This window comes from Haemaphysalis longicornis, unplaced genomic scaffold, assembly GCF_048455015.1.
Source record: "Haemaphysalis longicornis isolate Haplotype H1 unplaced genomic scaffold, Haemaphysalis longicornis Haplotype H1 scaffold_2, whole genome shotgun sequence".
NCBI lineage: Eukaryota > Metazoa > Arthropoda > Arachnida > Ixodida > Ixodidae > Haemaphysalis > Haemaphysalis longicornis.
In genome coordinates, this window is record NW_027526295.1 from 289,900,660 (window position 1) to 289,925,172 (window position 24,513).

The 24,513-nt window shown below is 47.6% G+C and overlaps 2 protein-coding genes across 6 annotated transcripts in view; both read left to right on the top strand.

The window, feature by feature from the left end:
- The window catches only part of LOC144170851 (adenylate cyclase type 5-like), a 464,552-nt gene that overhangs the window by 406,365 nt on the left and 33,674 nt on the right, over positions 1–24,513 (top strand). For all 5 annotated transcript variants that reach the window (XM_077700872.1, XM_077700874.1, XM_077700871.1 and 2 more), the window contains 6 exons: positions 5,278–5,375; positions 6,526–6,610; positions 11,340–11,468; positions 11,888–11,998; positions 15,103–15,251; positions 19,497–19,740. In XM_077700872.1, coding sequence (XP_077556998.1) covers positions 5,278–5,375; positions 6,526–6,610; positions 11,340–11,468; positions 11,888–11,998; positions 15,103–15,251; positions 19,497–19,740 — 816 coding nt within the window. The remainder of the gene's footprint in view (positions 1–5,277; positions 5,376–6,525; positions 6,611–11,339; positions 11,469–11,887; positions 11,999–15,102; positions 15,252–19,496; positions 19,741–24,513) is intronic.
- On the top strand, positions 15,996–18,144 carry LOC144170852 (uncharacterized). The gene has a single exon (XM_077700877.1). It carries the CDS (start codon positions 16,315–16,317, stop codon positions 18,031–18,033), a length of 1,719 nt encoding a protein of 572 aa, XP_077557003.1. The 5' UTR covers positions 15,996–16,314; the 3' UTR covers positions 18,034–18,144.

Here is a 24,513-nt window from a genome sequence, read left to right on the forward strand (position 1 = left end):
GAAGGCCTGCGGTGCGAACGCAGTGCAAAGAGGGATGGTTATAAATTTTATTTCAATGTGATGGAATTGCAACACACAAAATATTTCTGAGCAGAAATTTTACTTTCATGTGTTACATCGGCAAGGCATGGGGCAAATTTGGCGCCCCCTTCAGATGATTAGGGGGGGGTGGCCGCCCCCCCCTGCCCCCCCTGTGCGAACGCCTATGATTAAAGCTGAGAACCCCGTTGCGTTCATCCATGACACTGTACCCCGCTGCCTGTCTTCTCTTGCCTTAACATTGCTTACCGTCAGTCCTCCCAGATGGCGCTACCATAGTTACCCGCGGAACGTAGTCCGCCGTTGCCTTGTTTGTGACCGTATTTGCTCCTGGCTTTTTTTGTTATGGTAGAAAGTAATCATTTCGTGAAACACGGAGTATGCTCGACAAACAGGGTCACGTAAGACAACGTCGCTTACGCCAATTGGCCAGTGTCGTGTAAGACAACTCCAAAGCGGCGGACTGCTTTGCAGCGAAAACAAGCATAGTGCGCCCGGTACCAACAGCAGTGCCCTTCGGTATTTTATGTGTATTTTATTTTCGTAATTTTCATTGTTTACCCACCATTCTTACTGCTGCAAACTGGATAAGCATTGCATTTAAGCGCAAATAGCCCGTTCGGCAAGCTTATAAGCCCGGCCTAATTTGCGTTTGCATTTGCCGGCCATGCAGACAAAACACAAGTTTAGTTCATGCGAAAGATTGCCTCGTTAGAAATATACTGGCAATACTTCTAACGCACACTTCGCTCAAATGAGCTATAAAATTAGGAAAAAAGGCGGACACCTGCCCTTCTGTGTGACTCCTGCGCCAGAAGCTGACGTTGAACACCTGTTGTGGACTTATTCAGGTCTTAGAAACGCCAGAATCCAACACCTCCGAGGCACAGGGCTCCATCCTGGGAGACCCCCCGATCTTAAGCGTTGGATATGGGGACCCCAGTACCGGTCTCTTCTTGGCTTTCTGCAGGATACTGGGGCAATGTTGTACCTTTAAACCTACCTGTTATGCCGTAGAGCAATATATCGCATTAAAAAAGGTGGGAATGGCCATGGGACCCACTACTCATTTCCCGCAACAGAACTTGTTATATGCCCAGCTGTGCGATTGGCAATCCATTTGGATGGCATAGCCAGCTCGCTCATGTGTTGCAGCATAAGGTCGTGTGGGACGTTGTCATATGCCTTAGGGACGTCCATAAAGCATGTTTCCAAGGCCCGGGATTCTTTTTTGCGATTTCTATGCACTGGGAGAGCACAAACAGGTTGTCTTCAACCCGACAATCCCGTCTGAATCCATTTTGCAGCTCTGTCAAGTGACCACTTTGCTCCGCCCATGCGCTCATCCAAGCCTTAAGCACTTGGGCAAAAAGCCTATACAGCTCACTGGTGACTGTGAGTGGCCTGTGATCCCTGAGAAGGCTGCTGTCACCGCCTTTCTTTGGTATTAATGACAGTTTTCCCAGTAGCCATGCCTCTGGGATGGGGTCGCCATGGATTATGCCGGTGAAGATTGCTGCAATGTGGGCTTGCGCCACTTCCCCCAGACACTTGACCAGTTCCGCAGGGATGCCATCGAGTCCGCTTGTCGTGTGCACCTCAGTGCGAGTAAGAGCACGTTTTAAGGCCTGCGGTGTCACCTTCCGTTGGCAGTCGACCATGTATGAGTCGTGTTCGCTTGGCGGCTCTCCTACAGGGCTGGCTCTGTGTTGTACGTCACGTTGGTTGGGTGTCGTATTTTCAAAGATTCTCTCAAGATGTGTTGTTAGGTGCCGACGAAGCTCAAGCACCGCGTCACCCGTCATTTCATCTCGGAGCGTTGGCAGTGGTGATTTGCGGTCGAGCGAAGAAACAAAAGTCAAAAACAATTCCGTGCGCTGCGGTGGCCTGCTGTAGTGATCTCTTCCAGTTGCCTTTGGTCGTTTTCTGTGATTTTGCATTGGACAAGCTGTTGCATTGCTCGTTTGCAGCGCAGGTACTCTTCCCTCGCAAGGAGGCATTCACTGGCTGTGAGATTTTTCACTGCGTATACCTGTGTGCCCGGTTTGCCGCACGCCGCTTTTCAACGGCCTCTTTGATTTCGTTGTCCCACCACTGCTTTCGTTGAAGACCCCCACAAGAATCTGTGCGAACCTCATGCTTGCGCATCATTCTCTTCGACAAACTCATCGACAGCTCATCGACAAACTCGGAGTATGTTGCCTTCCTTGCGTGGATGGGGCTGGATTCGAATTCGTTGGCAATTGTCGTGTATGCGCAAGTGCCGGCAGATAGCGCTTTGCAGGTTTTCAAGGCTGTCGCACACGTTTTTGGTGGGGCGATGAGGAGAATGACAGCTTGGTTCGATTGTGGTCACTACCCAGGCTAAAGATACCGCCTTCATCGATGTGGACTTGTCTGATGTGTGTTGCCAGTGAAGACGATATCAGTGCGTAGTCAATGCAGCTACGACTGTTGCGAGCACACCACGTAAAAGTTACCTTCACAGTCGCCGCGCTGGTTGGCTATCTCGAGAGAGAGCTCTTCAGTCAGTCCCGGAACCCATCGATGGCCCGAATGTGCCCGTCGAAGTCTCCCACCAGCAGCATTTGTTTGTTGGCTCCCCACCGTGCCACATCCCGTCCCATGCATTGCAATATGTGTGAAGGAAAATTTGACATCTACCTCAATGCAGCATTGGCGTGGATGTCAAATTTTCCTTCACAGAAACTTACCCCACCTTAAGGATTTCCCCTAAATCTGATCGATAACACTATGTTGCAGTTGCCGTCAGGTGGCCCTTGGGTGACAGCTAAGTATGCAACACCGATGACCTTGGGCCTACCAAAGATGTTTCCGGTGATCCATAGATGTTCCCGGCACGATCCTTCCAATCTCGCGCATGCACCGCCGTGTGGCCACAGCGCGCCCACCCCTCCACCCCTGCAGTCAGCTTCCCGGTTGCAACGCGTCCAATGCCAATGCTGTGTATCGGAGGTTCCTCAGAGCCCCGAAGGTGCGTCTCAGCTACTGAGGAGATTGTGATGGCCTCCCGGTCAAAAATTTTGCACAACTCTTTCCCGGTTGCGTACGGTAGCGCCATCTGGAAGGACTCACGGAAAGAAAGGCTGCCGAGCCTAATGACGTACTGGAAGTTCGTTTGAACACCCGCCATTGTGACTTCGTGGCAGATGTCATGAAAAAACACACTATTTGGCGGGAGAATCAAAATTTTAACCTAAATTGATTAATTTCTCAGTGAATACGGCATCGTTTGCTGCCGGGCAAGCGCTGGGGGCACTATGAAACACGAAATCTTTCGAATAAAACAAACTTGTATTTTTCCTGCGTGCCCCCTGCATGGCCGTGCAAACAATCCCTTCTATTTCACATTTCCAGACATGGGAAGCAAGCGGCGTCCAGCTCTTTGCTTTTTTTTTTTTTTTTGATCTTTCAAAAAACAGTCCCCAGAATGTGGTGCATGCGGGTCGTTCCGCATCATGCTGCCCGTAATGCTCGGCGGCTCCGGGCCTCCTTGGAGGTGGTTTTGCATTGGAAAACATTTGTTGAGCATAAAAGTTTATTCCCACATACGACGATATTTACGTACTTATAATGAATCAATTACGGCCGTGCTAATATTATTTCATGTCAGTCCAACCAATTATCGAAATAGCAGATCTGCCAAGTGTGTTGATTCTAACCGTCAATGCAGTTCCAGCGATTACAAACAGCAGATGGAAATTAGTTCCATTTGATAAATCTCAAGCTATGAGAGTTCTGTATATACGTGACACATTTGATATATCGTTGTGCCTTATTTGTTTGCATGCGTGCGAGGGTGAATAAATAGATTATGGAATTTTTGTCCTGGCCATGGAGTTCCACTGCAGTCACAGTGGCTACACACGTTTTCACTCAGTTTTCGTGGACATACTCACCAACGTTGTCTGCTTCGTACTATTGCAATTCAAATACTAACGAAAATACTAGTAATATATATATATATATATATATATATATATATATATATATATATATATATATATATATATTATGAATTATTATTTTTCGGGTTCCCACAAGGGCCTATCGGCTTTCCCTGGTCGCGTAAATGAACGCGATTTCTTACTTTTGTTATATTATTATTATTATTAATATTATTATTATTATTATTATTATTATTATTATTATTATTGTTGTTGTTGTTGTTGTTGTTGTTGTTGTTGTTGTTGTTGTTGTTGTTGTATCATCATCGCCTTAATCAACGCCATTCCCCCGGCCAGAGCCTGGCCACAGATCCGCCTCTGCGAGGTTGTCGCCCGAATGGTGTATCAGAAGGGATCCCGTAGCTTTCCTTTCCTTTGAGTTCGCAATTATTTACTGCAGGAGCAATTTCTTACTGAATTCACATAATAAACGCTATCTGGCCGTAGTCTCGGCTTTTTATTTGCCACCGGCTCGGCTTATGGACCTCCGCCGTTATATATGCATGCGACGAATCGTCTGCGAATATGACGATGCCTTCCGGCTTGGCCTCTGGTAATACGAAACATGTAGGAGTTGTGCGTGACAATGCGCAGGCTGAACAATCCGCCCGTTAAAGCAGGCGTGTAGGCACACTGCCCTCGCGCACGAATAACTTTTGCGACAACAATTCGCAGTTTGTCTTGCCAATAACAATAAAAAAACACTATGTCACGCGGGAACGTTTCCAAGGTTAGGCAATTATATTAAACGCAGGTTCTGACCCGATGCAAAAGGGGTTCTGAATGCAGCCATTTTTGTGCGTTTCAGCGGGATGTGTGCATCGGAAAATCATGAGCGACAACGTGGATGTAAGAAAAGAGAGCGCTGCCATTGCGGGATAAGGCGCTTTAGGTAAAGAGCTGGATAGAGGCTTCGATTTCAGACGTGTACAGCGTAAAGGACAGACCCGCTGTTCTACTTCAGCGTTCCTAAGCAGTCGTTCAAGTAAATAAAAATGCGTAATGCAGTGCGACGGAAACAAGAGCATCTTGTAATTCTATCTGCATGCTCGTGTATTCGCTGGTTCTACGTCCCTATTCCTCCCCAAAACCCCCGGTCACTTTGAGGGAGGATAGCTGAACTGGCAATGCTGCTATCAATCGATAATGTGTGATGCATTTTCATGTATTTAGGCTTGGTGTCGCCCAGATCGCTTCTTTGTGGCTTTCTTTTTGCTACAACCACTCCTCAAATAGCGCTTTTCTCGCTCGCTTTCCTTTGTCTTTGCAGTACATGAAGGAACCGGACCCCATGCTCGGCGTGTACATCGTGTGCGCAGAAGTGGTGTTGGTGTTCATATTTATCATACACATGATCATCCTGGATCTGTAAGTGTCCGCTGCAGAAGTGTCCGCTCTCCTTCACTCTTGTCACGTTACTGACTGTTTTAATGATCACATTTCGACCAGACAATAACAAAACGAGCAATTAGCCCCTGCCTTTATACTCCTAGTGAAATAATAAAATGCAATGGAAAGTAAAGACATCCAATTTATGGCCCAGCTTTGAGGGCCAACTTGCGAAGGGAAAACAGAAAATCTGGGACGATCGCGCGACATGATGCGTAGGGTTTTGGTGACATTTGCGCGGCGTTTATTCGGAATTTATTTGCAAAATTTTCACATTCGCGCCATATACACGCAAAGGGCGATGCGACATTCGTTTCATTTGCCTTTTCAAAGGCAGCAACGGTGGGTGCCTCGCTGGTAGTGAAGTGCCCCGCGCCGTGTGCTTCTTCTTCCTCGCCTGCATAATTACGGGCGTTCTCTGTCACGAGTACGCTCGCACGTGTCTAGAGCCGCAGCTTGAGCGGGAGCGCTCCTCGCCCCTCCCTACAGCTTTAGTTATAGCTAGTTATGGCTATGAAGTCGCCAACACGGAGTGGCAGTGCGTGCTTTGCCTGTCGCAGCAGATACGCCTTCCCGCTTCTGTTTTGCTTTTGTGGCGATTTCCTTTAAAGTGGCAATCGAATGCGTGCATTGCTGCGACAGGAAGGAAGCCGGCCAACAGCCGCGGCATCGTTCGAATGACGTCATTCGAGCGCGCAAACAGTTCTGACCGGGAAAGAGAGAAAAAGCTTCATCTGATCAGCGTAGAGTTGTAATTTTTGCCTGAGGTACCCCCCCCCCCCCCCCTACCGCCGCTGTTTATAAGTACTCGGTGCACTTGTTGGCAACGTTCTGAAAGCTTTTGGTATATATAAATAAGCTGGAAGAAGTGTTGCAGAGTCCCTTTAAGTAGCCCTTCGGTAATAGACCTTAAGGGATCGTCTTTGTCTTTTGCGCTGTAAATTCCAGGAAATGCCTTCACGGGGTCGCACCGAAAGATGTGCGACCCTGTAGTACATTGGCGGCGCTGGCTCTCAGCCCCGTGTGTAGGGGGCTGAGGACCGCCGTCAGGCCATCCGTGTCTTTAGTCTGACGAGAAACGAGGAATTTTTTCCATGTCATGTAAAAAATTCACGGTTCCCTTTCGCAGGTCGTGGATTCGGGTATTCATCCAAATAGGAGGAATCGCTCTTATTATAATGGTCATATGTATCATCTTGTGCCTGCATCTAGAGGTAAGAACCCAGCTTTCACTTATTAACAAAACGATGCACGAATGTTATTACCTTGGAAGCAGTGGCAAGGCAAAACTTTTTGTCTTCGCAAAGCCTGCCGCATGCTTTCAGTGGGGTCTATGAGGCATTCAGCCCAATATTAAAAGTGAGAAAGGAACATTAGCATAGTAACGCCATAACGATGTCATTTTGAGGGCCCGAAATTCTGTGGGCATGTGTTTAAGCCTATCGGTACGAAGAACAGGTAGCACCTAGGCACTGCCGAGACTTGAAAACAGCGACAGGTCAATTTTGTAGCAAGCAAAAACTAATATTGTTCTTGGCTTTCGATTTATTTTTTTGCGAGAATGAAATAAGTTTGCATGAAATGGAGCCAACGTTGTTTTTTTTTTGTTTTTTTGTTTTTTGTTTTTACCTGTGCGCGCGCGCTCATGCGGCGGAGACAGAACCGTATATGCACATATTCGTTCAGGCAGTTCGATGTTGGAATTTTGTTTTGTACAAATCGCGGAAAAATCTTTTGCAGTTCTAGAATTTTTGGTGGGACTTCGACCATCAGCCGTTACCATAGCAAATTATTTTCTTTGTTTAGTTGCGCGTGTTAGACAGCTTGCCAAGCGATGCGACACATGCGACATGGCCGAGCGACTTTCCCGCGCGATCGTCAATAAGGGACAGGAAACGAGGTTCTGGATCAGGAACTCGAGTTGTACCTGGATCAGAGTGCAAACTCGAGTGGGCGATATCACAGTTTAAATAAAGAAAAAGAAATTGACTTGGGCTGGCCATGTATACTGATACGAAACGACAACGGGTGGACCACCGGGGTGGACACCGAGAGACGGATCTGGAATCAAGGGGAAGGCGCGATGGAGAGGCGAAACAGAGAAATTCGGAGCAGACAATGGACTGCCGCAGGGCAGGACAGGAGCCGTTGGAGGTCGATGGGAGAGGGCTTAGTCCTGCAGCGCACCTAAGTAGGCTGTTGACGATGATGGTGATGACCCTAACAGGGCAGTGCCAACCGTAACGTGACATACGAAAAATATACGCGGCAGTAATAGCGCTGCTAATCATGAACATGAGCGGCGAAAAAACGGCGAGGCGACGTTCTTGTTTTCGGCCCATCTTAACCAATCTTCCAGTGTGGGTTCAAATATTGGCGCTTTAACGTGCCGAAGCTACCCCTTGGCTATAGGGTACGCCATAGTGGAAGGCTAGGGATTGATTTAGGCCATCCGGGGACTTTTCACCTAAATCTCAACACTTTTCGCCTACATTTGAAAAGCTGCCGCCGTTGCCGGGATCGAACCTGCGTCCTTCGGCTCGGCTGAGCAACGCCTTGTAAGACCAGTGTAAGTTACGAGTAATGTTTCGAGATTAGTGGGCCTTGGCTACCGCACAGTGCAAAAATGGCGCAAAATTACTAAATCTGCTCGTTGCGACGTTGACCGAACACCCTTCCAGCTTATAAGGCGAGCCGTGTCACGGGCCGCATTTTGTACGCGTTGTATACGAGCCAGGTGACAATTTTTGCGTGCACTTCAAAATAATTTCAACCGCGAGTGGCACCGCATTGAGAGCGATTCACAAATTACGCCTTTAAAAATTCGCAGCAGAAAAATTGGGCCAAACCATAGTGAACTCGAGGAGGTTGTATAAAATTCCTGGAGTGGAGGCCGCCCATAGCGGCAACGCGAGGAGGTGAAGCCGGGCGAACCGGTCGGCGGCCATATTGCCGTGGGCAGAAAAGGCCGGCAGGGACGTTGAAGTGAGGTCGTGTTTTTTTTTGGCTTTACAAGGGAGAAAACGATGGGTAAGCTGGTTTATCGATTGCGATATTTGAGGGCAGCCTGAATTTTACCTTACGCGGAAGGTATTGACGTAAGATATGGTTCAAGCAGCGAGTTCGCGTGTGTATATCTTATGGTGGGGAACAGAGCTGTCACCACGGGAAAACGCGTAACGCTTGCCCCCTTCTTTTATTTCAATAAACGTTTATTCTGTATATCTAAGGCTATAGGCCGCCCCCCTTAACATTAAAATTGCCTCATGTTGCACGCCATGGCGAGAGATGCAGCATTATAAGGTTACTGTTGGCCGTGATTTCACGCTGAAAGTGCAGGACACGCGACAGCGCGATTATTTGACGCTTGTTTCTTTTAGCGGCATGCCTGGAATAATGAATGCTTATTCATTAATGATTAATGAGTAATAACGCAGCTCTCACACCCAAGCAAGCTCTGTAGACATAGTTTAGCAATTCGAATGGTTTTTAGGCAGTACTGCAAGGAATCATATGCATCAGGATATTGCAATCTTTATATGTACTGCACATGCACGTTTTCTGGTTTAAAAGACATGCCCAGTTTTGCCGTTGCCGAAGAAGACCAAATTAAGCTCGAGCTTTTGATTGATTGATTGATTTATTGATTGATTGATTGATTGATTGATTGATTGATTGATTGATTGATTGATTGATTGATTGATTGATTGATTGATTGATTGATTGATTGATTGATTGATTGATTGATTGATTGTAGGGTTTAACTCGCCGACGCAACGCAGGCGATGAGGCGCGCCGTAGTGGAGGGCTCCGGATTCATTTTGACCACCTGGGGATTTTTAACGTGCGCCGAAATCTCGAAATCTTGATTGTGGGGTTTAACTCGCCGACGCAACGCAGGCGATGAGGCGCGCCGTAGTGGAGGGCTCCGGATTAATTTTGACCACCTGGGGATTTTTAACACGCGCCGAAATCTCGAAATCTCGCCGAAAGCGTTTTCGCTTTTTGCCTTCAGCAGAAAAGCCGCTGCCGCGGCCTGGAATCGAATTCGTGTTCTAGGAATGAGCAGCACAATGCCTTAGCCACTGAGCCACCGCGGCGGGTCTATTTTCAGCTTTTTAATCGTATTTTGCAAAATGGATTAGGCACACACTGAAACTCATTAAAGCAGTTTTTTTTAGTTAGTGCGCACTTTACAGAAAGCATGATCATCACACGTACATGTCTCACTCGCATTGATTTTCTTTATTTTTCAAATCCAGAAGGTTACTTAATTGAATGCATGACTAGATAACCGCGCATGTTCGCATGATAGTAGCGTGCTATTGATAAGAAAACTACGCGCAGGAGGTTACTCAATCATATTCACAACCTCGTTGACGGCGCACGTTCGTACGCGAGCAGCGTGCTATTGATAAGAAAATCACGCGGTCGAAGAACGCGGAAGAGCATTGTGGAGCATCAAAGACTTCTACGAAACAGCGCTAACGAGAACGTCACAGTATTCATGTAGGGCCGGATGCAAATGAAATATATTAAACAAGAGTGCCTTGATTTCTGACGGTAACTGTCTGAGGAATACTCTGTATTTAAATTAGCGCGGAAAAACAATTTGCGGCCCACATATTTACAAACCTGATTACGCGCAGTCAAGCAACTACAGGACCACCACAACTGCGAGCGAAAACATTCGCATATCTGAGTAAACAAGCGCTTACAGTATGCTCAGTAAGCGGACGGCAGGTGCTACGGCGAATTTCCCCTTTACATCACGCACAAATGGCGGGCAAGTGTGCACTTATAACGTTATAATTAATGCCCTCGAGACCCAAAACAAACAGAGACCCTCAGTACTTACATATGAAAGGTGATCCCCAACGTCTTCGTCGCGCGATTAGTGCAGCCGAACACGACGCACAAGCAGTGCATTTCTGCTTTCTACACCTTTGGAGCATCCATCTGCGAACGACGATCGAAGGAACGCGAGTTCTGCCCTTTGGCAAGAGAGAACTCGGAAGAACGACACATGGGGCAGAAAAAAAATGTCATTGTGTCTTCTATTTATTTTAGTTGTTTGCGCCCAAGAATGTAAATAATTAGCAGATGTGTGCGGCCACCGGCGCACGCACAAGAGACGTGCGTAGCGCTTAACTAGAAACACGAAGAGGGGAGCATAACCGAAACCACGTGCGTCGAAATGAAAGCGCGCAAGAAAAGCTCGGTGCGCTTGAAGCTAGCCGCATGAGAGAATCAACTTGCAAAACAAAACAAAACAAAATAAAAAAGAACGGAAGCAAAAATATAACGTAACCCGCCGCAAAAACAAGTACATGATGCGACGGGTGCAATGCGTCTGCTACTACGGTATGAGTTTTCTGCCCACGGCAAGATGGCGACCGTCGGCGCACCTTTTCGAGCGCCATTTCCACTACAACCTGCTTGGAACTGCGCGCCCACGACAGCATGTTGTTATTGTAGCTGGCGCGGGTCAAATGAGATGTGAGCGGGGATAATATCATGGGGAACATCGAACACATTTACCCGCCGCTGTGGCCCTGTGGCTATGGCATTGTTCTGCTGAGCGCCGAAGGCCGCGAGTTTGATTCCCGGCCGCGGCGCCCGCTTTTCTGGTGTAGGCGAAAAGCGAAAACGCCCGTGTGTCGAGGTTGGTGAAAATTAATGCGGAGCCCTCCACTACGGCGTGTGCCTCATAGCCCAGGTGAAGGGGCTCGGCGCATTAAACCCCGCAATCAATCAATCAATCAATCAATCAATCAATCAATCAATCAATCAATCAATCAATCAATCAATCAATCAATCAATCAATCAATCAATCAATCAATCAATCAATCAATCAATCAACCATATCGACACATTTTAGCTTTGGCCGAATGTGTCTCTTGGACTTATACATGATACACTTGACTGAAACTTTCCTTTCAGATCTTCACAGCTGTGATTCCTTCCAAATGTTACAAGATTTCCGAGAAGCTTACGGGGAACAGATTGCATAGTCAAGTTATTTCAATTGTAATTTTAATCATTGTGTACGTCTGCTGCATGGCATCGGCGGTGAGTACAACGCCTCTTGATCTCTCAGGGCTCTCGGGGAATCGGCGGTGTGCGGGAGCAATTCTTTTTGTTTTGTTCGTGGTATGGTAAAACCTACCCCAAACAATCGAGGACTCGAACCATGCAATCCTACAACAACAGCCATCATGTCAACTGAATGGCCCGATTACGAGTAACCCCAGGAGTAAAATACAACACACCGTGAAACAGAATGCTGCAAGTGGAACCACGGGTTCTAAATGCGCGTCCAACATTTGCATTCTATTTTTCCTCGCAGCCAGCGGGAAAAGGCTGTTCACGCCAAATTTTATTTCAAATCAGAGATCATTGCCTAAAGAATTGCGTTCGTTGTGTTGGGCTTCGCAACGCATCGGAGGGAGGACGTGTCGGCCTGAACACTTGATCCGGCTTCGTTGCAGATCAAGCCGATATCCGACGACGTGGCCTCGTGTTGGTACCTCGACGAAGCCAATCTCACGGTGGTAGCAAACACAACGTGTATGCGAGAAAACTTTGTGAACCTGCCTGAGGTGTGTATAGTACGCAGTTCACCTGGCTCTTTGTGCGTGCGTGCCTGTGCGTGTGTGGTGTTTCGCTCGGACTGTATCCACGCATGTATGCTTTTGCTGACCCGATTGAAATTTGTACAGTTTAAGCCACTGTACTGATTCTAACGAAAGCGTCAGTATACAAGTTTTTTTATAAGTAGGCTTCGCGCAATACGTTTTGTGCTCGGAAAAGCCAGCTTTACAGAGACGAGCTGCAGAGTGAACCCGAGAACGGCAGGGCGTTTGGCTTCAAGCGTGCATGGCAAAACAACTGCTGGCGAAGCAGCGAAGGGAAGCATGGATAGCCGGGGCGTCGTGTGAAGATCGAGCTTAGAGTAAATTATGTTTTGAGGAGAGGCCCACGTAAGTGGACAGCTGAAGTGTTTAAGAACCTCTACATGAAAAGCGTGAACGCGCAGTGGCAAATAGTGACTACAAGGTTAACGTGGGAATATGTAAGGAACAAAGAAGAAACAAAGGCAGTCAATACAACAGCAGCAAAACGTGGCAAGGCAGACGGAAACGAATGAATTAATGCAGGAAAAAAGAATGAGTAGTAAAAGTTAGAGATGCACAGATCCGAGAAATGCAATACCAAAAATGAAAATCTGTACTATAACTTCAAGAAAGAAGCTTTTATTTTTGTGGCTACAGAAAACTGTTTGAAAACGGAGATATCTGTGGGGAAGTATACCCAAAATTATGAGGCATGTGTTATCTGCAGAAAAGAAATCTAGACTTTTTGGCACGGTGTATTGGAAATGGAATATGATTGTATCCATCAAAGTCCAGATTGGAATTCGATTGTACCCATATAAATCCACATTAGGGAAATACTGGCCTACCAGAAGCCCTACGGTTCAATGGCAATACAGGTAAAATCTGCAGAAATTCAGAGAATACTAATGCGTGGCGTTCTGCTTGTCTATAAAGTGTGAGTTCTTTACAGCCAGATTTGACTATCAGCAGCCAAGGGCGTTAGGTTAATTTTTTGTTTTCAAGCCTACTTTTGTTTCTTTGACAAATGATGTAACGTTAAACCGTAATAGGGATTAAGTGCCTTTACATCGTCAACTATGTAGTTTTCCGCAGTTGCAAGGCGTAGCGCAGAGTTGGTCCGTTTTCGCTATTTTTATTCGTATTACCAACGTTCGTTTCCGTGCTCCTGAGTGCAGAGCACTTAAGGGGCTCGCCTTGTCATCGTAGCTCGTTCACTGTCACGATGCCTAACGACTGCCGGAATCAGGTGGCGCAGCGAGATAACGGACCCAAGTAGAGCCTCACGGCGTTACGGTGTTACGGGCCCAAACAGGGGCTTCGAAGAAATAAAACCGTTCCGCTCAACGTGAAAGCTGTCGGAAGTGCAGAGCAGTGATTCGATATAATTAAGCTGTGGTGCTGTTATTCGCTCACTGCTACCGCCCACCACGCCCATCACCGCCCTCTCTGTCTCACTCCCCTCTTGATGAATTGAACGGAGGTGTGTCCAATGCAATTCAGATTTTTCCCGCCTTCGCAGTGCTCGCGCGCCCCCTGCCTGGAACAACGCGAGCGGGAGTTCTGCTCTTTTTTTTTTTTTTTTTTTTGCTTGCTTGCTTGCTTTCATCCCGCACGATCCGGTGCCCTACTGCGCAGTTTGAAACGCGTCGTGTTTGGCTGCCACTTTTTCGCTTACTATTGTAAAGACAGAACCAAGGGGTGTTCCTAACTAAGGGCTGCCGGTTATACAGGGTGTTGCGACGATAACTGGAACACTTTAAAAATTTTTCCTGAGCGATCCGCCGCTCTGTTCGCGCTCAAACTTCACACAAAGGTCGCATTTTGTGGTCTATTTTGTTTGACACCGGGAACAACAACGGTACTTACCTGTTTATTCTGAAAATAAATAAAAACGATTTTCGCCTATGGGAAAATGGCCGCTGATTTGGACGTGCGAGCCAGCGCAAGTTGATGTTGGAACGACGGAACCACCTGCAGAGTGAAACGCATGTTTGGGATTCACGTACGGAGCCAAATGGGGCAGCAGACGATCAGAAAATGCACCTAGAAATGAGCTAACAGACGATCAGAAAACCCGGTTTTCGGGCTCGCACGTCCAAATCGCCGCCATATTTTCCCATAGGCGAAAATCGTTTTTATTTATTTTCAGAATAAACAGGTAACTACCGTTGTTGTTCCCGGTGTCAAACAAAATAGACCACAAAATGCGACCTTTGTGTGAAGTTTGAGCGTGAACAGAGCGGCGGATCGCTCAGGAAAAAATTTTAAAGTGTTCCAGTTATCGTCGCAACACACTGTATATATACACAGATTTTGCCTCGATCCAATGTACCTGCCAATGTACAGCCGGTAAAACGCTTGTCTATAACACCGATTTCAACTTCAACCAGCTATACCCGAAAACTGCCGAAACATACTCGTTCCAAACATGTCGGAGGCAAAAGCGAAGGGCTAAGACTTCAGAATTCCGCAGTCGTTTTATTCAAATCCCGCTCCGGCGGGGCAGGATAGGGCTGAGAGTACGAACGCTGTGTTATAGACAAGCCTTTTACCGGCTGTACCTGTCGACTATTCGGTCTGGTCACAGCGATTAGTGGACGCCGCGCTTTTTTCCAGCCAAGCCGAGTAACGCGAGAGTGATGCACTTGCATAAATATCAACATTTCAGTGAGCTTCGGTGGTCATTTCGAACGATATATACGTTCTTGCAAGTACGTAGAGCCTCTCGACCTCCCTGGATGGATGTGCTTGGGGTTATAGGAGGCTGTTTGTTTGTTTGTTTTTATTTAATTAAGGCTAACACACTTTGCCTTGTGTTTGCAGATGTAAGATTTGGGCGCTAAATACGTGCCCTTGTAAGCTATAGTCTTTCCTTTGTACGGCATTGGGCATGGTGCGTCGCTGCATATTACTATTATGTGATGTTTGAGGTGTGAGCTCAGTTTAGGCTCTTGGGTTTCCCGCGTAGGATAACTTAGCTTATTCTATGAGCAAGCAAGTCATTACAAGCCATCAACGTTGTTGCTCTCAATAGCGACATATCTGAAATGGTGAGTAGAACTCCCCTTTGGCCTGCTTTTTTCCAGTACCTCACTCTCTGCCTGGCCCTGGTGCTCCTAGCCTGTGCAGCTGTCCTAGTTCTGACAACAGTTGAGAAGATGGTACTGCTGCTTTTGTTTTCTCTGCCCTTCTGCGTACTCAGCTTCACGTGGGACGACGTCCTGTGGAACTTCAGGTACGAACCTCCTGTTCGCCCACGTCGCGCTTTGCTTTGCTTGTATTGTACGACGAACGTATAAGCCTTTATCAGTGAACAAGTACTCCTGTAACAGCAGTAAACCTCAAATTTGCAGCACGATCGACCTCGGCTGCGTTCGCCGTGCGACTTACGTGCGGAACTTCTTCGATGCGATGAACATCAGAATCGGCTTATTGCCTCTTTTAAAAGCCACTTGTTCTATCAATATCTTTTTTTTTCTGGTGTTATCGCGCAATGGTTGGTTGACAGGTATTTTCGAATTGCAACAGTCTCGCTCTCCTCTATTGATCAGAAAGCAATAATTGGGAGCATGTACGTCCACGCAGTAACGCTATTGATTGAGGCGCTGCCTTTGCGAGCAGAGACACATTTTGTTGCAATTTCCCTTTTAATTTCTTATGCACGAAGAAAAATTATCGTTGTGATTTGACTCTGACTCAGCTGGAACTTGCTTTTAAAGGACAACGCACATATGGACAATGCATATTCTGGTGGGCGAGAACAATTTTACATTTTTGTGTCGACGAATCTGGTCCTGCAAAACGTTTTCACCCGGCGAGCTAATTATAAATCGCTTTCTTCACAACACTACTTTTACTTGACGAGGAAACATCAGTGCAAAAAAATATTGCGGTTACGAGAGAGAACATAATTGAAAACGAAACCGAAACCAAACTTTTCATAAAAACGTTCCTATCATCATCATCATTATCGGCCAACCGACTTGTTTTGAAAACCACAAAGATGGCGGTGCGCCTTTGCCACGGTGTAGCTTTGGTAGCCGTGGAGTCGTGTTTGGCGGGGTTTTGTGTTTTACGATAGGCAGTTTCTACCGAAGTTTTTCTTTTCTAAGTCAGTCCACCTCTTCAGTTCAGCCACCAGCGCCCGTGGCTGCTGAGAAATCGCTAGCAGCGCGTGGAATGCGAAGCGTGCTGACAAACGTCGAAGCCTGCAATGTTGTGGCCCCGTTTCGAGGCGCAGTTTTGACTTTGACCATTAACATTCTCAGTGCGGTCCAGAAATCTAGGGAAGACAAGCTATGCCGGTCACACTATTTGAAAATGGCCCCTGTTACAAGAAAAAACCTTGGATCCCGCCGCCGGCGCGCACAGCCAAGGAGGACCCAGCCGCTTGGCAGCACGAACATTCCAGCCGGGGCACCAGCGCAAGCAGAAGGGAGCAGCCTTGTTCCGGTGAGTCGGCAGCACCGTCGTGGAGCAGCTCGTCGCCGTCCGGGGCCCAAACGCTGCCTAGGCGCATGGTGCGAACTGAAAAGCTCTCGGGCGCCACTCCAGGAGGCATCGCCCTGGAACGCATCCAGAGTAGCTATAACGTCACCTCTATGCCTATTGGAGAGGATGTGGAACATCTGAAAAAGCAAGTAGTAGGACTGCAGGGTGCTCTCGAAGCCGAGAAACTTTCGCAAGTGGTGTCTCAGCTAGAGGCGGAGTGTGAGAAGCTAGCTCATGAGCTGCAACAACGGGATGAAGTCCTGACCGATAGTCGTCGTGATCTTGATGTCGCTTGTGGCCACGTACGAGCCCTGCGAGCGATATTGGCCGTGACTGCCGGGCAAGACCCGGCGTTAAGCGCGAAGCACAAGCGGGATTCAGAGAAACACCGCGCTGACTTCGTAGCAACAGCAGCAGAGCTACGGAGAGCGCTGGCCTCCCTTGGTGAAAGGAAGGATGTTTCAGCCACCCTAGGCTTTGCTTCTGAAATAGTTCCTCGTGTTTGGGAGCAGCTGACGGGAGTCTTGTCGCGAATGGAGCAGCAGCTCTCTTCGTCTTCTAAACAAGACTTGGTCGAACACCTGAACGCAAATCTCAGAGAAATGGAAGAGCGTGTGTCGTACCTGCAAAGAGAGCTGGACTACCACAGGATGCGTGGTGAGCAGGAACGGGCGCGGCACGAGCGCTGCCTGGACGCGCTGCAGGAATCGCACCGGCAGCAGTGTCACCAGAGGAGTGTCCTGCATGGGCGTCTCAAGAGCACGACGCAAAGGATGGCTGAGTGCGAAAGGGCGCTAAAGAACACGTCACTCCTGCTCAACCAGAGGGAGAAGGAGCTGGGGCAGGTGCGGAGGCAGCGCGACCAGTTGCAAGCTTTGGTGGACAACGTGGTGGGAGAGCACCTGCAAGATACCCTGGATGCCGTGCAGAGGCGCTTGACCGAGTTGGAACCTGCCACCAGGGCTCCGAGTGGCCGGCTCTGTGAATCGCAAGTGGATTGTGGCAAGGTAGATCAGTCTCAAGAAGGTGAAGGCGTACTCCGTGGCGAGGCTGGCTGTCTCGATCATCACAGCATGGTTCGCCGGCTGCAAGACCTTGCCAAGGCTCTCGGCCGGAGCAGAGATCCAGAATGCAGGCAGCTAGTCGCACATGTGCACAAACTTGGAAGGGATTTGTGGAAGCTAGGTGTTGATGGTAGCAGGGGAGGTGTTTCTTCAAAGCAAAACTCTGCAGCAAACCCGATGCAGTGGCCGGGTGAAGCTCAGTGTGGCATGGAAGATGGGATTGCCTCGAAAAGCGGCGATCGCCTGAGGCATCCAGTCAGTCACATGGACAGGGAGAAGGAGCAGCTCTGTGGCCGCATTGCCGAGCTTCAGGAGAGGCTGAATCGAGTGGAAGCCAGCAACAGGAACCTGACGTCATACATTGCCACACTGCGTCACAGCTATGCTGCTGTCTTCAAGGAGACTCCAGAATCGTCTCTGGGACAGGATGATGATGATGCCTTGCTGGCAGAAGACTCATAGTGGCAGCCTGGTTAGGCTGTTGTGACGACACCTTCGCTGATTTTCGAAAGATGATGTATTGGTCTGTCTGGTTTTGACCCAAATAAAGGATTGCTATTGTAAGTACCATCATTGCACCAGTTGGATCTGTGTCATCCGTGTAATATCTAGTTGCCTTGTGCCTACTACTTGCTGCTATAACACCATGCCATAAATCTGAGTGTCGAATTGAAGAAGTGAGTTATAAATGAAAAGAGGTACAGTGGTGAATTTTTTGCAGTCTTAACTGAACTGGTGGTAGTTTTTAAAGCTCACAATAGTAACAAAGTAGGGGGTAATCGTGTTCAAACTTAAACAGTAAAAGATGTTGCAGTGTTAGTTCTCACTTTGAGCATTTAAATACCAATTCGAGTTTTTCCTTCGAAATTTCTTTTTACTGTTGTGAGCAGTTTTTGGAGAACCTTGCGATGATAAGACAGTGTCTGTGCTGCAAACTTTCTACTACTACTACTCATCGCCTGATAACTAGAGGGGTTGGGTGAGTTAACAAATGGTGTGATTCAGCCAAAGTTTTTGTAATACAAAAAAGGAAAGAAAAGAGTTGGCATTGCGACTTGAGTAGGCTTGCCCCAAGTAGAATGGCATCATGACTTGGTGCAAGGACTTTGGTGGTGTCAAAAAAAACCTGTCCTCGAGGTACCTTCTTGCAACACTAGGTGCACTTGGGCAGTGGTTGCATCTCTGTGTGAGAATCCCCAAGTAGTGTGCAGAGTTCGCTACCTAGGTAAATTTTGAAGCACAATATCAAAACCAAAAACCTGTTTAGCATTAACTGCGAGGCATATGAACTCGCGGCAAGTAGAGAAAACATAGGAATGAGGGCAACTTTGAATGGCATGTTGGAAAAAGTAGGGGGGAAAAGGTAGAGTGCATGAGCAACGAATGTCGTTCCTTCAATAAAGCTGAACTTTTGAGTGCCACCACCACAGGAAAACTTGATCAAGTGCAGCAGAATTCAGGCCAGAGCCGGGCTATTGGCTCTTGTTAACTTGACCCTGGAGGAAAAATTTAAAAGAGAAAAGCCAAGCCAACCAATGGGGCTGCTCAGTTTGATTGAATTTAGTGGTAGGATTGACCTAAGGTCAATTTATGGAAAGCTGACTGTGGTTGGACGCTACAGCAACCTGAGCAGATTGGTTCGTTGTGAATGGTTGTCCACATAAAACTGCCACAGAAAGGAACAGTATCGATGATGCAGCCGCAGTAAATGGAGGCTTCTGAAGTAGTGCAAAATTTCAACACCTTAAGAAGATGCCTTGATATTGAAGGTGAGAGATGGCAAAGGAACAACTGCCGGTCTCATCAGGGTTTTCGGGCGTCTTTTGGCGCGCTTGAGTATCTGTGCAAACTTCGCCATGGCATTCCCTTGCACGTTCTGCGGAAGAGCACCTCTGCATGCGTCGTGCTGCAACTGCTGCCCGCAGGAGCGCTGACGTGGCCTACCTGAAGACGGTGGTGGTGCTTGTGCTGTGCCTGTACATCGCGGTCCTGGTGATCCACGGCTTCCAGACTGAGGCCACGTCGCGGCTGGACTTCCTGTGGAAGCTTCAGGCCATGGAGGAGAAAGAGGACATGGAGGACCTGCAGGCGTACAACCGCAAGCTGCTGGGCAACATCTTGCCCGCACACGTAGCCGAGTACTTCCTCTGCTCGGACCACAAGCATGAGGTGCGCGTTTGTCCCCTTGTTCCAGCCACATCCAGTGCAGCAGGAAGGGCAGGGCTGCCCTGTGCAGGTGGCAGGGGCCCTAGGAATATGGATAGGTGACCGTGCATGAGACGGGCCTGATGTGTGTCATGTATCTTTAGCAGCCACTTCCTTCCTTTGTGCGTACAATGCGGCATCATGCCTGTGTAGCTTTTAAGTAGCAGCAGTTGATGCCATGCAGGCCTTTTAGCACATTACTATGCTCAGTGATAATGGCACGTGGTTTTGTACGATGACAAGGTGTGTATAAGGTGTAGTAAGTGACATTCTTTTTGCAAGGCAGACCAGTCGGCCTCAATTTAAGCTTTTCTGTGCTCAGCTGTAGTGAGAGTAACTGATGCTGAAAGGGTGGATCCTCCTTGCTGGAATGACCTGATCCCAGAGCAGGTGGAAATGGCCAAACTATTGCTGCATCAATACAGTAGAGCATGCAAGGATGCCATCAGCTTTGACTTAAATGGATAGTGCTGCCTGCCACGCTCTTGCATCCTGTAAACATTGGGATTCAGAAGTGTACAAAGAGGACCCACACTTTACTACAGCAAAACCTCGTTATAGCAAAGATGGAGGGGTAGTCGTAATTGCTCTGTTATAACCATTACTTCGTTGTAGCCAATATCCATTTCTGCCGACAATCTACAAGCAAGAGAGAATGCATATACTCACCACTAAAACTCACAGCACCTCGCAAAAGCAAGAAAAACAAGTGAAAGAAAACCAGCGTAGAATCGCTACTTTATTCAAGCCAAACAGCTCATCCATGATCATTCGACAGCCCACGAACTGGCGGCTCACTACACAGAGAAAAGTCCTTGGAAGATTTTTCCCCCGTCTCTTTCAGGGGAATAATGGCTTTTACAGCTGCAGGCCAGCTTTCGAGTCCGTTCTCGTCATCATTGTGTGCGCCAAAGACCTGCCGTATCCTGGTAGAGTGACTGGAGGCACATCCAGGCACCCTATCGGGAGCCCAGGGGACGCGCACCCTCGCGCGTGCTTCCAGCCGCTGGCTGCCATTTTAGCATGCTGGAGTTCACGGCCCCTAGCTAAAGCGAGTTTTGAATTATTGCATCTGTGATGCGACGTGAACCGGCGTGCTACAAGACATTAACTCGACAGGTACCAAAACGGTCTGTAAACACTCGTTGTGGGGGGAAAAAAAATAAAAAAAACGGTTCGCTATAATCATTGTTAGGAAGTTTTAGCGCTTTGTTAAAACCAGGTCCTAAATACATAGATGTCTATGGGAGTGTCAAGGGGAATTTCATTTACTTCGTTGTATCCATTAGTTTGTTATATCCCGTTTCACTATAAACGAGGTTTTACTGTATAGTTGTTTAATGAGCCTAATCGAATGGGCAGCCATGAGGCCTCAACTTTTCTGCCATCCCTGCTTCCTTGTTGGCAGTGATGTGTCGGCATTTGTCTGGGTTTGGGGCCACTCTTTTTATGGAACCTTGTGTCACAGGTACATGATTAGAACCAAGTGCAGTTGCAATTTTGCAGTTGTTCAGGTTTAGGCAGTTAGTGCACGTGGTTATCAGCCCTTTTTTTAAGTCCAGGTTAATTCAGTGTAGTTTGTTTGGTTGTAGAATTAGTATGGACTGGAATACATTCACAAGCACTGATGTAACAAACAGTAGGGTACCTCTGGCACTGCAAAGAACCAGTGCACCCAGTGATGACTCATGGGGGGCAAACCCGGGGAGTTACTAAACATTTGAAAGGACACTTAGGTCAGTCCAATTAGCCATTGAAAGAAAAAATTATGGAAGTGAGGCCTAGGGATGAGAAATGAGTGTGTTGGGTTAGCAAGCAGACTCGGGTGGAAGAAATCCTGGCCCAAATTTGGAGAAAAAAGTGTAGCTGGCCTGGCATGTGCAGTAGGCTCCCGTTGAGGTGAACTCGAGTAAGCCGAATTCCCGGATATGCCGAATAACATGGGTACGTTTGTTTGTTTTCCACTGGCTTAATGCAAAAAACATCGGCTTAAAAGCGCATCACACGTACTGTTCTGTTAAGATGAACTTTCGCAGTGACCACCACCACTGACACTTAGAGAGGCATTCACGGGGCCGGTGGGAAAGCAAAAAATAAATGGAAAAGAAAATGCAACTGCGCGAAGCTAATATGCATCGCCACGAAATGAGAGAAGTGAGAAAGAAAAACCTGCAGATTAAGTCGCCAGAAAAGGAGAAGAGAAAAAAAAGTAAGTGGAACGAGATGACGGAGAGACTTCAGTTTGCAAATGGAGAAACTCCTGACCAATGCGGTCCCTCAGCGGGAGCTTGTGTCCCCGCCACCTCCTGCACCACCGTCACCACAACTATCAGCTGTGGAGTCAGCGAGTCAACCCTTTGCGTGTGCCTCGCAAGGAGAGCTACCGCCATGCCTAGCAAGCCAGGCACTCAGTGAAGGCCTACCACACTCTCTCAGAAGGCCGACATTTTTGCAGTTTTGTAAGATGAGATTCTGACGAGACAAACAAATTTGCATGATCCCTTTGAGTTCGTCGGGAGTCTGCTGTATGCGTGAAAAGCTGGCAACCATTGGACCACACCAGGGTGGCTACAGAGGGATGGGACTGGAAGCAGACGGCCAGTAACTCGATGGACGGATGAGGTCGGTAGCAAAGATTGCCTCGGTCAATGGGACAAACATCCTTTAGTCGATATAAATAGTCTGCTTACGATGATGAGTGAGGCTGTTTGCATTGTTGGTCTTATGAAAGTCTGGCAGGGTAGCATTGAAAGGCATAAGTTTCTCGTGCCAGCCATAGCTTCGTCACGGAATCGCTTTTTTGGCTACACCAGATTTAATATTGAAGTGCGAAAAAATGTTTTGTTATGTCCGAGCTTTATATACATATAGTTTCCTGGGCATTAAGTAGTGATGATATCGTTACCTTGGTTTGTCAAGGTACTCGTTATATTTAATGGGACACTGAAGTGAATTTCCCAACCTTCTGTTTTTGCATTGGCGGGAAGCACGAATTAACATGAGGACAGAGAAGAGACAAGACGAAGTGCTACTAGACTAGACTAGACAACATAGACAAGACGAAGTGCTACTATCAACCGAAATTTTATTTTGAAACGACACCACTTATATACAATAACATGGTGTTACTGAAGCACAAGGAACATATCATGGAGCCTAAAAGATAGCCTTAAAACTATACATTGTCACTAGAAACACAAAGCCATTTTACGCCAGTTCGCCACAAGCCGGTAGATATTGCAGTTCTTTTGCTGACAGTGAAACGGACGGGACGCTGATGCAGTCGTCACCTAATCTAAGAATTTCGGCGGATTGGATAATTTCTCGGGTAGTCTCTGTGTCAGCCTATTACCTTGCATTCTTCAAACACCGGCCTGCAGCCGCACCGGAGGCAATGCGAGCCCAGATGGCCACTAGCAGTATTAGATACGTTGTTGCTGTGTTTGCACAGCTTTTCATTAAGGCAGCGGCCTGTTTGACCCACGTAACGCTTTTTGCATGGGTGGAGGGGTAGCGAATACACAACTCCTTTTTGAGAAGGCACAAACTTTGCTCTGTGCTTCTTATTGCACCTCTTCCTCTGTGAAGGCTCACTGTTGACTTTTCTGCAAAGTCGCGAAAGCTTGCCGGGGGCAGAAAAACCCACTGCCACTCCTGAATCCGGCACAATTTTCTTTAGTCTGTGCGAGAGCCCATGCATGTACGGAATTACTGTTAACTTATCTTTCTTAAGTCTGTAATCTTTTCCTTGAGATTCGAGTGAGCCACACTTTCCTAGTTCCTTGAAGAGCCCCAGGGAAATGGAGGACAAAAGATGCCTCGAGCATCCCGCTTCCTCAAGGCATTGTGTTTGACTTCGGAAGCTCTCGTAGACTGTATGGTGACAGGACTTTCGAAGGGCATTGTTGTAAACAGTAATTCTGTACATGCATGGGCTCTCGCACAGACTAAAGAAAATTGCGCCAGATTCAGGAGTGGCAGTGGGTTTTTCTGCCCCCGGCAAGCTTTCGCGACTTTGCAGAAAAGTCAATAGTGAGCCTTCACAGGGGAAGAGGTGCGATAAGCAGCACAGAGCAAAGTTTGTGCCTTGTCGAAAAGGAGTTGTGTATTCGCTACCCCTCCACCCATGCAAAAAGCGTTACGTGGGTCAAAGAGGCCGCTGCCTTAATGAAAGGCTGCGCAAACACAGCAACAACGTATCTAGGTAATACTGCTAGTGGCCATCTGGGCTCGCATTGCCTCCGGTGCGGCTGCAGGCCGGTGTTTGAAGAATGCAAGGTAATCGGCTGACACAGAGAGCAGATTACCCGAGAAATTATCCAAGCCGCCGAAATTCTTGGATTAGGTGACGACTGCACCAGCTTCCCGTCCGTTTCACTGTCAGCGAAAAAACTGCAATATTTATCGGCTCGTGGCGAACTGGCGTAAAATGGCTTTGTGTTTCTAGTGACAATGTATAGCTTTAAGGCTATCTTTCAGGCTCCATGATATGTCCCTTGTGCTTCAGTAACACCACGTTATTGTATATAAGTGCTGTTGTTTCAAAATAAAATTTCGTTTGATAGTAGCGCTTCGTCTTGTCTATGTTGTTCCCTTCTCTGTCCTCGTGTTAATTCGCGCTTCCCACCAATGGAGTGTATTACCAACTCGCCCAAGCTTCCGCTCTGGCAAACTTCTGTTTTTGTTCGCGTGGAATGGACTGGCTCAAATGAACACACTTTTAATCATTTATCCAGT

What these genes read in the sequence shown, in the direction of transcription:
- LOC144170852 (XM_077700877.1), top strand. Translation starts at nt 16,315, where the DNA reads ATGCCGGTCACACTATTTGAAAATGGCCCCTGTTACAAGAAAAAACCT.